Here is a 16,228-nt window from a genome sequence, read left to right as displayed (position 1 = left end):
GCTGTGACTACAGACTCATAGCCTTTTCCTGAGAAAAGCAGAAAGAGTCAGAGCTCATTGGAGCATGCTGTGATCTGGTTATACAGTTTTGGACAACTCCCATGTCATTTTCACCAATTATTAAGAGAGCCTGCTGAGTTTGGGGCCCAAGACCATCCATTTGACTCAATATTTCTACCTTTAGGCTTAAGGCTAAAGGCACTCTGGGTAATGTCTGAAAGCTGCTTAGACAAGATTTTATAAAGTGAATAAAAGGTGTATAAAAATGCTTTCTTTATATGGTGCCTGGCTCTCGGTATCGTGAAATTTTTTTCTTATATGATTGAAGAAGTGAAAGTTTGGCCTGGCTCAGAGAAAGAAGACACCTCCATTTTTACAGAAGTCCTCCTTTAAGAGCTATCCAGCTCCTTAATGTAAGGTTCCTCAGCCTCAGTACTATTGACAGTTTGGATCTGGCTGTCCTGCGCATTGTAGGGCCTCCACCCACTGGATGTCAGCATGCTCCCTCATTCCACCCATCTTTATACCCGACAGTCGCGACCATCAAAATGGTCCTCAGACGTTGCCTGGTGTCCCTTTGGGAGGGAAATCATCTCTGGTTGAGAACCATGACCTCAGTTTCTCCGTCAGCTTTAGTCTTACCACCACCCCCATCTTTTTTCCTGTCCCTAACCTTGTTCCCAGGACTGGAGTCCCAAACCTGAATTTCTTTCTAGGGTTCCAGTTTCAGTCTCACCTGATGTCAATGGACACTATTTTAGAAAGCATTTATCTTTATTAGTTAATTAATTCACCTATTTATTCACCCATCAGTATTTGTTAAGCACCTACTATGATTCAGGCACTGGGATGATGAAGATGAAGAGACATGTTGCATTCTGGTGGTGAAATAGGACCATATGCAATCTTTGTCAATCTACTACTGGATGGGGAAACAACTATGTCTCTGTTGGCGACAATTTACCAACAAATCCACCCAAACATCCTTACTGTTCAGAACAACTAATGGAGACTATGCTATGGACATCTGTGGAATGTCCTCTGACTACAGGGAACAGAACAGAACAGCACCTCCGGCCTGTGTCATTTTCACAACTCTTGGAGCACAGATCTACAAATGGTCTCTATTCTGTCCTAAACTGTCTGACTTTTCATCCCAGCCTTCTTGGCCAGAGCCCCTATGTTTTGTATGGAAAATGAGTGAAACTTCAGCTCTGAAATGAGAACCATAGTCTCAACACCATCACCAGCTGGCATCAGAATTGCTTCCTTTGTCCCATTCCTTTTGGAACAACTTCAGAATGCTGGAACCTCCTGAGAACTTATAACCAGGTATAGATCCAGGAGAAGTTTCAATGGAAGATAGTCTTCCTGGTAATTCAAACATTTGAATGGAATTGCCAGACCAATTTCAAATGCTAACATGTCATTTCAACCTTGCTATTGTCTTCCAGAGGTTCATAAATGAGTTATTTCATCTTCTACTGAACTCAGAAGTAATCAACTAATATCTTGATAGTCTAGACCATTCTACAGACACCCACTGAGGTCGGGCAGTTTGTCCAAATTATCCTGAGATATTTCTTCAGCACTTACTCCCTTTCAAGCTCAAACATAATTCAAACAGAATACAGCCCCACAGCTACTCTTCCTACCAATGTGAAACTTCTACCACTCCAGCATGGCGGGACAGATAGATAGAGATCATTTTCACTCATTCTCCTCTAGAACAGTCAAGTGGAATACTGACCCGTAGCCTGCTGTCCGTGCTAGCTCGGACTCTTCCACCACTCTGTCGCGGCAAGGGGGGCGGGGATCACTTTCACAATCATCTTCGTCTGTAAAGTCTCCACAGTCATTGTCGCCATTACACAGAAGTCGCCTCTTTATGCACCTGCCTGCAATCAAAATCAGGAAAGACACTGTATGTCTCATGCCAAGTTTTCTCTCTCTTTCCGAAGTTATGAAATGCAATTTAATGCTGGAGGAGAGAGAACACACATACATTTTACTTTTTTGTACAGAATATATAGATGGTCTACTTGCAGGCCCCTTTCACACTTGGAAACATGAGTGTCTAGAAGCATATGTCTTTCTTTTTCACCCACAAGTGCACACAGAAACCCACAATGATCAGTGAGAGTGAGAGAATTACCTGTACCACATTTAAAGTCTTTTCCACAGTCATCCTCCTCATCTTCACAGATCTCTGTGGGTTCACACTGCTGTCTTTCTCCCACAGTGTCGAGGCACTTTTTCCCATTATATTGTCCAAAGACCACAATACTCCTTGAGCGAAACTGCACAAAACCAGCTGAAAATGTTAGAATGTCTAATGCCAAAAAGGGATTATGAGCTAAAATTGCACCCACACCACTGCAGCCCTCCAAGCGCACGTGAGTCCATGGTTTTAAGATGGAGGCCATAAAAGCAATCACGAATGTTACTTAAAGTAACACCTCACATTCTAAGGTTGGCCGTCTCTTCTACAGAAGATGGACACTCATTTAGTATATCATGTCACATTTAGGTTTCCCAGCAAGGTCAGACATATCCATTTACATATTTAGCTTTCCTTCTCAGTTTGCAACTCACTTGCGGGCTCCCTGACTATTAGTCATTTCCCTGCGGATGTTGTCAATAATTTCCATCTGGAGATGTAAGCAGAGAAAAGCATTGAATGCTTACCATTTGTTTCAGGCAAGGGTCACATTTCGACCATTCACTCCAGGGGCTCATTCTGCAGTCTATGGGCAATGGCGTGCCACTCTTTTGTTCTGCCCCTGAGACATAACTAAGATAATAGAACATGTCAACTTATAATGACCATTATGTGCGTCAGTTTCTAAGAAGTCTTCACAAACCCATTTAATTTATTTACTACTTGTCCTCTTTCCAGATCATACTACTTACCTTTTGACTATATCTCTCATTAACATTTGATCACATACTATTTTGTATTTTTAACACATCTTTTTGTTTAATTCTTGTACTGAATTATAATTTAACTTTCAGCCTAATAACAACAATAATGACGGTGACGAGGAAATGTAGCCAGGTGTCCTGCTAAGTGTTGTACATTGATTCGCCTTATATTTACAATTAGTTTGTGAACTCATTGAAGCTACCTTGTTTCAGTTTGTACCACTCCCAACAGTGTGGCAAAGCCTGGAGTTGCCTAGTTCTCTTGCAAATTTAAGCCAGCCAGCCCAGCCACTCCTAAAGGAAGCACATTATAAATCAGGCTTTCCCACCCCTGCATTCTGAATGTTTTAAACTGGAAGACTTACCACTTCACATTCCACTTCAGAACTTATTCCTCATCTTTCTGGGTTTTAACATCATATATCTTGGCACTATAGCCTTCCCTTTCTCCCCCACACCCAATACTCAGCAGCGCTTTCTTGGCTTTGAACTTTTCTTTCTCTCTTGGTTCACCATTTGGATCTCTTCTGGTTGCAACACCAACTTGGATTATTATCTCATTCGATGGCAGGAAGGAAAAAAGAACCCAAACAAGCCACCAAACAAGAATCCTATGAACTTCCTGCTCCCACTTTCCTGACCTGGAACCTCTCTTTTTTACAGTGCATCCTCTTACTCTAGAAGAGTGACTAGGTAAAACCCAACCGTCCATAGGCTATAGATTCGAGCTCTTCTTTGAGACCTTGATCAATTGAATATCTCCTCCATTTAAAATGCTCCCTCATTATCAACTCCTTTTCATTTGTAATATAATGCGTTCAAGTCTTTGACATTAAACATAAACAAGCAGAGATGGATAAGCAAATAAAACACTCTTTTTGAGTTCTACATTTCCTTTCGGCTATTCCCACCTCCCTTCGCAATGACACTTAAAGGAATACTACAAACATTTATATTTCTCTCCCCTCCAAAATAAAAATAGTCTCATCTCCTTTTTTAACCCTTCATGCTCCTTTAACTACTACCCAAATTCTCTGATCTTTTGAACCATCTCTCTTGAAATAGTAGTTTGCACCATGGTCCCTTGTTCATTACCTCCCAATCACTGCTCAATCCTACTGCCTCAAGGACACTGCTCTTGCCAAAGTCAGCAATGACTTCCAGGTGGCTCACTTGGCTCCTTTCAGTCCTTATCTTATTGACTTCTTCCCAGAGGTCAATGCAGTTGACAACTCTTGCTGTTTAAAACACTCTCTTCCCTTAGACTGAATGACACTAGATTTCTCTTGTTTCTTCTTTCTCCTCTGCCCTTTTCTCCTCTCCTGTGCAGGTTCCTCCTCCTTTGATAGTCTCTGAAATGCTGTTTTTGCCTCTAGGTCCTGTCCTCGAATCCCCCCACTTACCCTCACACGCTTCTAATGCTTCCTAGGGCTTTGGTTTCTGAGTGTATGCTAAGGACATCCAGAGATAAGTCTGCAGTCTAGACTTCTTTTCTGAACTTTAAACTCTTGGGTGTAACTCCCAATTGGACATCTGCATTTGAATGTCTTTGTGGCTCATTGAACTCAATGTATTCCAAAACAAATTCATTATTTTTCCTCTTCTCTCAAAGCTGCTCCTTCCCCTGCATTTATTATCTTGGTAAACAGCACTTTCATTTATGCAGTCACCCTAACCAGTGATTTGGGTGTTATTTGTTTTATCCTGCATCACTCATGCTCATCTTCCATTTCTAATCAACTACTAAAACCTGTTGTTTACAGTCTTATAAATGATTCTCAAATCCATCCATCCTTCATCTCTTTTAGACATTTCTCTGGTCTACACTAACATTACATCTCTTCTTGATGACAATAGTTTCTTTCTAATCCACTTTCCATAAATCATCCAGATATGTATATATATATATATATATATATATATATATATGGTTAAGGATATATATATATATAATTTTTTTATTTTTTAATGCAACGTTGACCATACCATTCCCCTACTAAAGATCTTTCAGCAGCTTCCCCTCACTCTTAAATTTCAAATTCTAACAGTGTAATAGGCAGAGTAATGACCCCCAAACATGTCCATGTCCTAATCCCCAGAATTTATGATGATTATTATTTTTTTGGTATGAAAAGGGATTTGCAGATGTGAGTAAGAGATTATCCTGTATTATCTGGGTCAGCTCATCCTAAACCTGTGAGCTCGTAAAAGCAGAAGAGTAGTTCAGAGAGAAGTGAAGACAGGAGAGTCAGGAGAAATTCAAAGCATGAGAGATTTCACTGGCTATTGCTGCCGCTGAAGATAAATGGAGGCTACAAGCCAAAAAATGCACGTAGCCTCTAGAAGCTGGAAGAAGAAAGAAAATTAATCCTCCCCTACAACCTCCAGAAAGAAAGTTGCCCTGCTGGTGCCTTAACTTTAGCCCAGTGAGACCCACTTCAGACTTCTGACCTACAGAACGGTAAGATAATAAATTTGTGTTATTTTAAGCCACCAATTTGTGGTAATTTGTTACAGCTGCAATAGGAAACAAAGACATATGGTCTAGAAAGCTGTACAAAGTCTATCTCCTTCCTAATTCAACTTCGCTTATCTCCACTTAAGTTCCAACCACAATGAACTTCAAATTTCCAAGATAAGCTACTTGTTCTCATGCCTTCAGGCCTTTAAACCTGTTATTTCCTACTCACCACTTGAATATGTTTTTTCTCCTTGAGAAACTTCTCTAACCTCCCATGTAATTCAGTGTTCTGTGTACATATTCTTATAGCATCTTGTTATTTCCCTATATCATAAGCTCCTTTGCAATGATATATTTCATTTGATTAATTTACTTATTCACTCATGTATCCATTCATTTATTGATTATTAAATATGTATTAATTGTCTACTATTTGCTAGTCATGGGAGACATTATGGCATGCAAAACAGCAGAATAAAATAAAACAAAACCAGGATCCACAGACTAATGGAGCTCATGTTCTAGATAAAAATATCAGTGAGCTAAGGAAATTTTAAATATTGTTCAGCTTGCATATATCAAATGCCTAGAACATAGCAGGTGCTGAATAAATGTTTTCTAAACAAATAAATGAATAATTAAGTGAAAGAAGGAGAAGAAAGTTTTTGATCATCTTGTCTTAGTCCTAGGCCTGTATTTCTCTAGGTTAAGATCTCCTGGTTAACCACCCACATTATATTTATATGAGACTTGCTTGTCATTATGGTTGGCTTCAAGATTGGAGACATCATTTTTATAAGCCTGACTCTTGCCTACATCATCCAGAAAATCAGGAGGACTGAAAAGCATCAAACTTTTAAAAATACAGGTTAAAAAATTTATTATATAGGCTATCAAACCTTTGAAGAAACTACTTTCCTGGAAGTCTGAGTATTCATGTATATCTGAAACCACATGGCTGAGAAATTCTCCGCTAGGACTTTTCCATAAAACTATGGCCACATCTGGAACTGACAGACCTCAGCAAGGGGCAATGGCAGATTCACTTCTATGATCTATAGCACTGGTTTTCAACACTGATTGCATGTCATAATCCTCAGATGTTAAAAATAAGGATTGTAAAATTGTGATCCTTATTCTAAATCAATTAAATTAGGCTTTCTGAGGATAGGCTGTAGGCATCAATGTTTTTAAAAGGTATCCCAGGTGATTCTCATGTTCAGACAATGTTAAGAAATGCCGGTTGGCAATATATCCAGTGGCTATTCATAAAATCTGAAATGGTGTTATTCAAATGTGTGTGAGTGTGGGGGGAGGGGGCGGTGCTCATTATGTCAATAGTACCCAAAGATGAAGCCACAATTGACCTGAAAATGTCACTGAGCTGGTCTATCATCGGTTTCAGGAATTACTCTAGGCTTTACCTATTAATGTCTCTATAAATTTTTTCAATATCTTATAGTTTCTCCATTATTATTCTTGTTGTCTTCAACTGAATTATCTTCTCCTATCAATCTTTTTTGTGTTCATCACTTACTTAGATGATCATGTCATCATTTTTTTAGGATCTCCTCTAAAATGATTACTTCCTTGGTTCTAGAAACCACACCCTACAGACCAGTGGTATGACACCTTTGTCTTTCTCCAATAAACAACTATTTCATAGGATACAGTACAGACTGGAGGATCATTTATGGGACGTAAAACCCACTGCAAATACTCGAGAGTGAGCTACATTCTTGTATCGGGCAAACCTAGAACCTGGCCAGTAATAGGAGCCAATGAGAATGGCTGTTCATCTGTCTCACACATAAGTGACTAGGACTCTGTGTCAATGATAATGACATTGCTGATAGACAGTTCTCTATCATCCTTTGCATTAATAGTAGCCCTGATTAACTATATGCACACTAATTCTCTTCCTTCTTAGTTTCTAACTTAAGGACTCCTTTTCTTTTTACAGATTGACTCACACTTTGGACTTTGTACAGAGCACCAAATCTTTGCCTTTGATTTTTTTTTGCCCTCCTAGACCATGATTTAGAGTTATTCCCTGAATGATCCAACCTAACTCCATAAAAAGATCCTCACAGATCCCACCCTTGCCCTGGGAGCAGGACTTACAGCCCTGTAGATATTACGCTCAGTGTACTTATTCGTTTGTTAGGACTGCTATAACAAGGTATCACAGACTGTGTGGTTTGAACAACAAATTTATTTTCTCACAGTTCTGAAGTCTAAAAGTCCAAGATCAAGGTATCTGAAGGGTCAGCTTCTTCTGAGGGCCCTTTTCTTGACTTGTAGGTGACTGTCTTCTCCCTGTGTCATAGCATGGTCTTTTGCTGTACTTGTCTGTTCAGATTTACTCTTCTTATGAGAACACCGGTCATGTTGGATTTGAGCCCACCCTAATAACCCCATTTTAACTTAATAACCGTTTTAAAGACCCTATCTCCAAATATGGTCACACTCTGAGGTACTAGGAATTAGGACTTCAACACATAAATTTTGGGTCGACATAATTCAGCCCATAACACTCAATAAATATTTTTTCGATTAAGCAAGTCTTTATATTTGTCTACTAATTTTATTAGACAATTTTCAAAGCTCATTTTCTAATTAAACCTTTATACCACTGAGAGATACATTTTGTAGGTATTATTAGTGTTCTTTTGCAGATAAGAAACTAAAAACAGAAAAATATATTACTATCCAAAATTGAACAGTTAGTGGCAAGACAATTTATAGAGTTTATGTCTCTGAACTCCTAATCCACAGCAATTTTGCCTTGTCCCCTATGGTGCCTCCCCCTGCCTCCAACTCACTCAAATCCTCTCAGAAATAATCTAAAAGGTCATAGCTTACTCAACAATTTCTGGGTATAAAAGTCTCACAATTTTTAGACATTTTGAGATAACGAGGATATTTGAGTGAAAAAGAAAAAAATATATATAGATAGATATTATATATATATATATAATGTCACAGCCCTAGGTAAAGCACACCAATTGGACAACCTCATTCTTGCCTGGATATATTTTGAATTTATGTCGAAAACAATGTCAAATTAGGCAAAAATAAACTGAAAATTGTGTGAACACCTGGTCGTTTTACCTTCGCTGCATACTTAGAGGCAAAATAAAGGCAGGACTAGAGAGAATTATTAGGAAAGAATAAGAGACTGTGCAAAAAACTTGCACTACATAAATATTAAGAATGGTGATGAGGGATCTTGGTTAGCTCCTTCTGAATCCAACACTCTCTCCACAGCCCCTTTGCCCTTTTGACTCACGAGGCAGATAATCTTTTATAATTCAAGGACTGGGCACATATGACACTCACCACCTGAGCTATTAGACTGAGTGGAGAAGTATTTGTAAAGCACTTTTTGGATTCTTACATGAAATGTGTTTATCAAGGTTTATCAAGTTAAACCTACTCGTAGTGTTTCAAACTCAGCTTGAAAGTCACTTCCTAGATCAAAATGATGTACATCAATACAGCAGGGAGTCTAACTTCTGGGCCAGAAATGCATTAAATGAAGGACCATCGATGTACACCTTGTCCCATCTCCCTGCTGTATAGTTCCCAGTTTTACAAAAAAAAAAAAAAACCTCAGGAGCAGCTCATATCCCAGGACACTTTGTGATAGACTCAGGCAGGAAAACACCTGCTGTAAGAAGAAATCTCTTTGTCAATAAATAAGACAGTGTAGCTCCTTTGAGTGGAGAAATATTACCTAATTAGCACTGCATTTTTGACCCATGGATCAACCAGTTTATTTAGTTCATGCAATTCATCGAAATGGAAACATAATATGACAGCAGTGTCCAACACTCTAATTTTTCTCAGGACCTTTCCTGATTCCCCAAGTCTGTTAAGAGCCAACATTCAACAACCTTTATGGAGGGTCTACTCTGTATCATGAATTGTTCTAGTGCCTGGGGCCACAAGACAACACCCTTACCACCATGAAGTCTACATTCCAGTGGGTTGAAATACAATAAATGAGTATACCAGGAAATATAACATGCAGTCTCAGTGAAGACATTTGAATTGTGAAGGAAAATAAATCAGGGTAAGAGGTTAGAGAATGTCCTAGGGCTGGGGAAGGGGAGTGAGAGAACCCTGTCAAAGGAGGTGTGGTGCTTTAGAAATGTGTTCACAAATTCTTTGACATTATTCCCATCAAACATGGGGTCTATGTGCCTACTTCTTGAAGCTGACGGGATCTTTGTTAATGTCTTGATGAACAGAATGCCATTAAAGTAAGTGCACACGACGTCTAAGGCTAGGTTAGAAAGGCCATCCAAGTTCTGCTGGTTTGTCTAAAGACACTTGTTCTGGGAGCCTTTTAGCACTATGTATGAGGCTGACTTCCCTGAGTCCTTTAAATATATGAAAGATGTGCAACCTGACTCAGTAAGAGAAAGGCAAATTAAAACTGTTCATAGATGTCTACAGCCATGACGCCCTGAAGAAGCCTGATCCAATCTGATCTTAGAAGCTAAGCAGGGTCAGGCCTGGTTAGTACTTGGATGGGAGACTACCTAGGAAGACCAGGTGCTATAGGCATAAAAATAAAAAATAAATAAATAAATAAGGGATTGTAAACTGACAAGGTCCTTGCAATCTGTGTGGTCAACCAAGGGTTTCCTTGCCTAAAAGTAAATAAAATAAAATAAAACTGTTCAAAGTTATCATTTTTTTCACCTTTCAGATTGACAGATGTCAAAAAATTGGCCTAGAGCTCCTGCTGGCAAGGCTGTGGTGAAACAAGCATTTAAAAACAAATTTTAAATTTTTTTAAAATTCCTATTCCCTAAACCCTCTCCCCTTTGGCAACCATCAGCTGTTCTCTATGTCTATGTGTTTTGTTTATTCCTTTATTTTGCTTTTTTTAGACTCTACATATAGCATATGGTATTTGTCTTTCTCTGTCTGACTTATTTCACTTACCATAATACTCTCTAGGTCCATCCATGCAAATGGTAACATTTCATTCTTTTTGTTGCTGAATAATATTCCAGCGTATATATATACCACATCTTCTTTATCTATTTATCTATTGATGGAGATCTAGGTTGCTTCCATATCATGGCTATTGCTAGTAATGAACATAGGGATGTATATATATACATTTCTGAATTAGTGGCTTTTGTTGTTGCTGTTATTTTTTTAGATAATACTCAGTAGTGGAATTGCTGGATCATATGGCAACTCTATTTTCAAGTTTTGGAGGAATCTCCATACTGTTTTCCATAGCGGCTTCACTAATTTATAATCCCAACAGTGTACAAGGGTTCTCTTTTCCCCACATCCTCGCCAGCAGTTGTTATTTGTTGATTTATTGATGATAACTATTCTGACAGATGTGCGGTAACATCTCATTGTGGTTTTAATTTGAATTTCCATGAAGATTAATGATATTGATCATCTTTTCATGTGTCATTTGGCTATCTCTAAATACTATCAGGACAAATTTCTGTTCAGGTCCTCTGCTCATTTTTTAATTGGATTGTTTGTTTTTTTGGTATTAAGTTGTATGAGTTCTTTATATATTTTGGATATTAACACTTTATTAGTGTATCAGTTGCAAATATCTTTTCTCATTCAGTAGGTTGTCTTTCTGTTTTATCAATGGTTTCTTTCACTGTGCCAAACTTTTTAGTTTGCTGTAGTCTCACTTGTTTATCTTTTTTATTGTTGTTGTTTCCTTTGCTTGAGATATATTTAAAAAGATATTGCTAAGAGTGATGTCAACAAGTTTACTGCCAATGTTTTTTCTAAGAGTGTTATGTATTTAAGTATTTAATCTAACATTTAAGTATTTAATCTAGATTTAGTTGATTTTTGCATATGGTGTTAAGAAAGTGGACCAATTTCTTTGTTTTTTCTTTCTTTGTTTTTTCTCTTTCTTTCTTTTTTCTTTTCCTTCCTTCCTTCCTTCCTTCCTTCCTTCCTTCCTTTTTCCTTTTCCTTCTTCTTCGCCTTTTGCCGCCTTCGCCTTTTTCGCCTTTTCGCCGCCGCTTTTTCGCCTGCGCGCCGCTTAGCAAGCAAGTTACAGCAAGCTTAGCAAGCAGTGAATGATGTCGAGCGACGATCTGATGATGGAGACGATTAATGATTCTGATATGATATCTTGATTTTAGATTGATGACTTGAGAGAGAAGATGATGAGCCGACGATCCGACGTTCGATAACCGAGACTGAGGCGCGAGGCGACGACACATACTTCAATATATGCTTTTATTATTGTAGCTTTGTAGTATAGTGTCATATCAGGGAGCATGATACCTCCCACTTTGTCTTTCTCAGGATTTCTTTGGCTATTCAGGGTCTTTTGTGGCTCCATGTAAATTATAGGATTAGTTCTTCTAATTCTGAAAGAATACTATTGGTATTTAAATAAGGATTGCATTGTATCTGTATATTACTTAGATAATAAGGACATTTTAACAAATAATCCTTCTAATCCATGAGTAAAGTATATCCTTCCATTTATTTGTAATATCATACATTGCTAGTGAAAGTAAAAAAGAATACAAACCCATGGGCCCATGGGGCAATTTCAGCACTATCGCAAAGGTGATTACCTTTTGACCCAGTTATATCACTTCTGGGAATTAGTCTTCGGGTACAATAAACCACTTGCAAAATGATATATTCATTGCGACATTGTTTATAGCATAGAATATTGGAAGCAACCCAAATATTTGTTAATAAAAGATGGGTTATCTAAGCTGTATATCAACACAATGGAAATTAATTAGTTATGAGGTAAGTGAGGAAGTTTCTTCTATATTGATACAGAAAGTTTTCAAGAATATATTGTAAAGAGAAAAAAGCAAAGTACAAGATAGTATACATAATATGATACCTTTATAAAAGAAAGGGAGAAAGTAAGTTTAGATATGGCTCTATGCTCTAATCTATTTAAAGACATACTGGAAGGACACACACACAGAAAATTAATAAAGGTGGTTACCTATAGGGAAGGGGAGGTGGGAAGCCAGGAGTGTTCTAAATACTTTATATAAAATAATGTAAATCTCATGAAAAGTTATGAGTGGGAAATCAAGACATCTTAATGTATACCTTGTTGTATTTTATGAACTTTGATCCATGTAAATATTTTGACCCATGTAAATATTTCATTTACATTATTAAAAAGAAAACAATAATGATAGCTATACTCATAGCACACTTAACACTTGCCTGTCACTATCCTAAGCTCATTGCATTAATTGCCTAAGGGATTTCTCTCAGCAGGTCAGATTTTTATACCTATTTTACAGTGAATAGAGTTAGAGAAGTTGAGATATTTGCCTAAGGTCACATAGCTAGCGAATTGTGGACCCTGGAATCAAACTCACGTTACCCGGCTCCAGGATCTATATTATGAGCTATTATTCCAAAAACAGTGGTTTTTAACATTTCTATTCTACCTGAAGAAATGTGAGAAGATGTTCCCCCATGAATTCTCCTGGGAACACTCATGTTTGCAAACAAATGATCATTGACAATCTATAACAGTTCACCAGTAGTAATAGCTCACTGTAGCGTTGGCTTAAGATGAAAAAAAAAATGTTTGCAGCCATGTGATTTTCCTTGAAGGCTAGCTGTAACTCCATCCCTTCTCCTAAACCAGAAAGCACATCGACGTGAAAGTAATAGCAGTTATTATTTTAAAGAATATTTCACATTTATCGAGCTCTTAACATGGCGCAGGCACAAATTTTTTAATAAATCACATGTATAATATTTAACCTTCACAAAAACCTTATTAAGTAATTGTCAAGGGCTGAATTGTATCCGCCCAAAAAGATGTAACCTCCATACCTCAGAATGTGACCTTATTTGGAAAGAGGGTATTTACAGAGAAAATCAAGTTAAAATGAAGTCATTAGGGTGGCTCTAATAGAATATGAGTGGTATCATTATAAAAAGAGGAAATTTAGAGCCAGACAGACATGCACAGAGGGAAGATGACATGAAGATGGCCATGTGATGACAGAGACAGAGATTGGAATGATGTAGCTGCAAGTCAAGGAATGTCAGGGCTTGCTGGCCGCCACCAGATATTAAGGAAGATCCTTTCCAGAGTCTAAGAGGGAGCATGACCTTGTCCACACCTTGATTTTGGACTTCTAGCCTCCAGAACAGTGAGGCAATAAATTTCTGTTATTTGAAGCCACACAGTTGGTGATACTAGGAAATGAACATAATCATCATCTTACAGATGAAGAAACAAAAGTACAGAGAAGGTGAGTGGCTTGCCCAAATTCACATGGTCAGTTAGTAAATAATGGCACCTTGACCTGAACTTGTGATGTCTAGTGCTCTATTCCGATCAAATTCGTTCTTTAAAAATTATTTGGAACTTTAGTTCTTTGGCTGGAACTATGTGTCTCACTTCATGACTGTTTTGAACACTCTATTTTGATCCCAACCCTGTATCAAAGGACAGAGCAGGGAGTCTTCAGAGCGGGGCAACCCTAACAAACTCACGAGGGCATGGTAGTGGGACCACACAACGCCAAGCCCAACTCAGCAGTGTAATTGCTCTGAGCTGGGGGCCAGCCAAAGGGACTCTTATCCTCCCTGAAACAGCTGAGAGTGGCCAGGACCCAGGGGGTACAAACTTCAAAGCAGCTAAAGCCTTCCCCATAGCCTCTCATTTTTGATCAGCAGGAGTCACAATCCAGGAATGCAGGCTGTTTAAGTGATTTTTTTTTTTTTTTTAAGTTAAGAAAGGGTCAGGGTAAGTACAAGAGGACTAAAGCAACTCTCAGGAACTGGCTCCCGAAATCCCCTTGTACCCACTCGATGCCCAGTAAATGAAAATGTTATTCGAATGGAACAATATTTCTTAGATAATGTAGGAAGAGGATGAGATGGAATGGAGGAAAGCCTGGTGGAGCACTTGACCCAAGTCGGTGCTGTTCTGTCTAGTGTCTCTGTGTGCCCACTCCTGGAAGACGCAGCCCTGTGAGCAAACCACATGCTGAAGGAGCCCAGGCAGAAAGTCAACCTCCACTGCAGCAGATACAGGCAAAGGTGTGCTTCAGATGGACATCAGAGTCCAAAACAGAATTTGGTTAAACCAAGAGTCAAATGATCCAAGGGGAATTGAATGTAGGTCATAGATATGTCTGAGCAGAGGGACAGTATTTGGGCAGATATTTTCCCTCAACTATCCTGTCAAAGCACAAAATATTTCAATACTGTCACAGGATTGGATCATGCTGTATCAGGTCATACAGGTCTGTCTGTTCTCCAGCAATTCTGGGTAAAGTATAGATGTTTGGTATTGTCTGGTTGATTATTTCCTGGACCAGCTTTGCACCGTCTTCTTGTTTCCAATTAGGGTCAGAGCAAAAGGAAAGTAAGTGTTTTTGCTGAAAGCACGGCTACGAGGTGTGCACTATGGTGATTATTCTTGAGTGGAACAAATACCACCCTAAACCTAAGAACAAAATGTGTGCCTCTGGGTACGACTTGGGATGTTAAGGAAGAGAAGCAAAAATGATTAACCTTTGCCTGATGTCAGGGGGCAAAGGGGTGATGTATTCAATAGTTAAGTGTTAGACATTGAAGCAGAGTGAGGAAAAGATTAATATCCTTAATTTTAAACTTCTCAGACATTAGATACTGATAAACCCAGTTTATCATACTCTAGTGAAAAACAGATTTGTTTCATAATTCTAGGTATTTAAAGACTATCTCAGCCTTAACATTTGAATTCCTTGTTTAAAAGAAATCCTTGGGTTCGAAGACTTCTATGAGAAACTACAAATTTATTTAGAATTTTTAAAATTCACTTTTAAAAAGTCATTGCTTTAAATTCAATACCTTTGAAGAAAGCATGTTGAATAATCCTTTAACCATTGAATGTAAGTGAATGACAGTGGCATTTTGATGTATTTTCAGAACAGATATTTTGTTTTTGATAAGTCAAAGTAATCCAAGAATGAGTAATATCCCAGAGCCCTCCAAGTCACTCATCAAGAGCCACTCCACAAGTGTTTCAATGCCACTGGACTTAAAAGTGGAATATACTTTAATATATTTTTTAACAGAATAAAATCATTCATTCTTAATAAATTTTATTCTCGAAAGAAAAGGAAAAAGGAAAAAAAGAAATCCCTGGAAACAGCAAAACAGCAGCAGGTTTTCTCAGAAAACTGTCAAAGACACACCTTGTGCTTTTTTCATCCTTTTTCAAAGTTTAAATTCTGGGGGTGCATAGCTCAATGTAGGTTAAAACTTTTTACCTGCTTTGCTGCTAAGAAGTAGACCTTGAAATATCAAAGCCCACAGTGAAATTGCAGAGACAAACAGAAGAGCGACTCACCTGGGAGTGGGCCCAGCTGCCAGGATGCTTATTTCTAACATGCATATTGCAAAGGCGAAACTCCAGTGGGCAGACATCTGCTCTAGCTAGGCAGCTCCAAGTGGAATGGTCAGACGGGTCTGGTGAGGCGTTTATTAGCAAAGGGCCAAGGACTGGAACAATTATTGTTTGTTGTCTATCAGGATTTTTGTTGAATTGCCTTCCTGGGTGCGGAGTCCAATCAGAGGACATTTTGTAATTCTTTACCTACTCTTTTCTAGTATTGACAAGGATATTCGTGCATTGAGCCTGTGAATGCTTCGTTGGCTAAGATTAGCAGCGGTGCTGGGTTAAAACAAAACAAAACAAACTAAAATCCCTAATGGTTCTCATCTTGGGAGGCTCTGAGAGAGTGAATGAAGGAGTGTGTAATTTGGGGGGCGGAGGTCGGAGGGGAGGTCTGTGGATGATTTCCATAGAAGCATAAACTCAAAATTAGTAAAAGA

The 16,228-nt window shown here is 38.4% G+C and overlaps 1 protein-coding gene and 1 pseudogene across 1 annotated transcript in view; one reads left to right on the top strand and one right to left on the bottom strand.

The window, feature by feature from the left end:
* The window catches only part of C9 (complement C9), a 44,898-nt gene extending 28,996 nt beyond the window's left edge, over nt 1-15,902 (bottom strand). Inside the window, exons 1-4 of the mRNA XM_039842607.1 lie at nt 15,744-15,902; nt 2,689-2,794; nt 2,156-2,300; nt 1,751-1,898 (exon numbers count right to left, since the gene is read on the bottom strand). Coding sequence (XP_039698541.1) covers nt 1,751-1,898; nt 2,156-2,300; nt 2,689-2,794; nt 15,744-15,820 — 476 coding nt within the window. The 5' untranslated portion in view covers nt 15,821-15,902. The remainder of the gene's footprint in view (nt 1-1,750; nt 1,899-2,155; nt 2,301-2,688; nt 2,795-15,743) is intronic.
* Nucleotides 9,843-9,961, top strand: LOC120586434 (uncharacterized; annotated as a pseudogene).
* Nucleotides 15,903-16,228: the final 326 nt, after the last annotated feature.

Source organism: Pteropus medius, unplaced genomic scaffold (assembly GCF_902729225.1).
Source record: "Pteropus medius unplaced genomic scaffold, Ma_sr-lr_union100, whole genome shotgun sequence".
Classification (NCBI taxonomy): Eukaryota; Metazoa; Chordata; class Mammalia; order Chiroptera; family Pteropodidae; genus Pteropus; species Pteropus medius.
The sequence above is the reverse complement of the archived record's forward strand: the minus strand, read 5'-3'. Positions and strand labels throughout refer to the sequence as shown.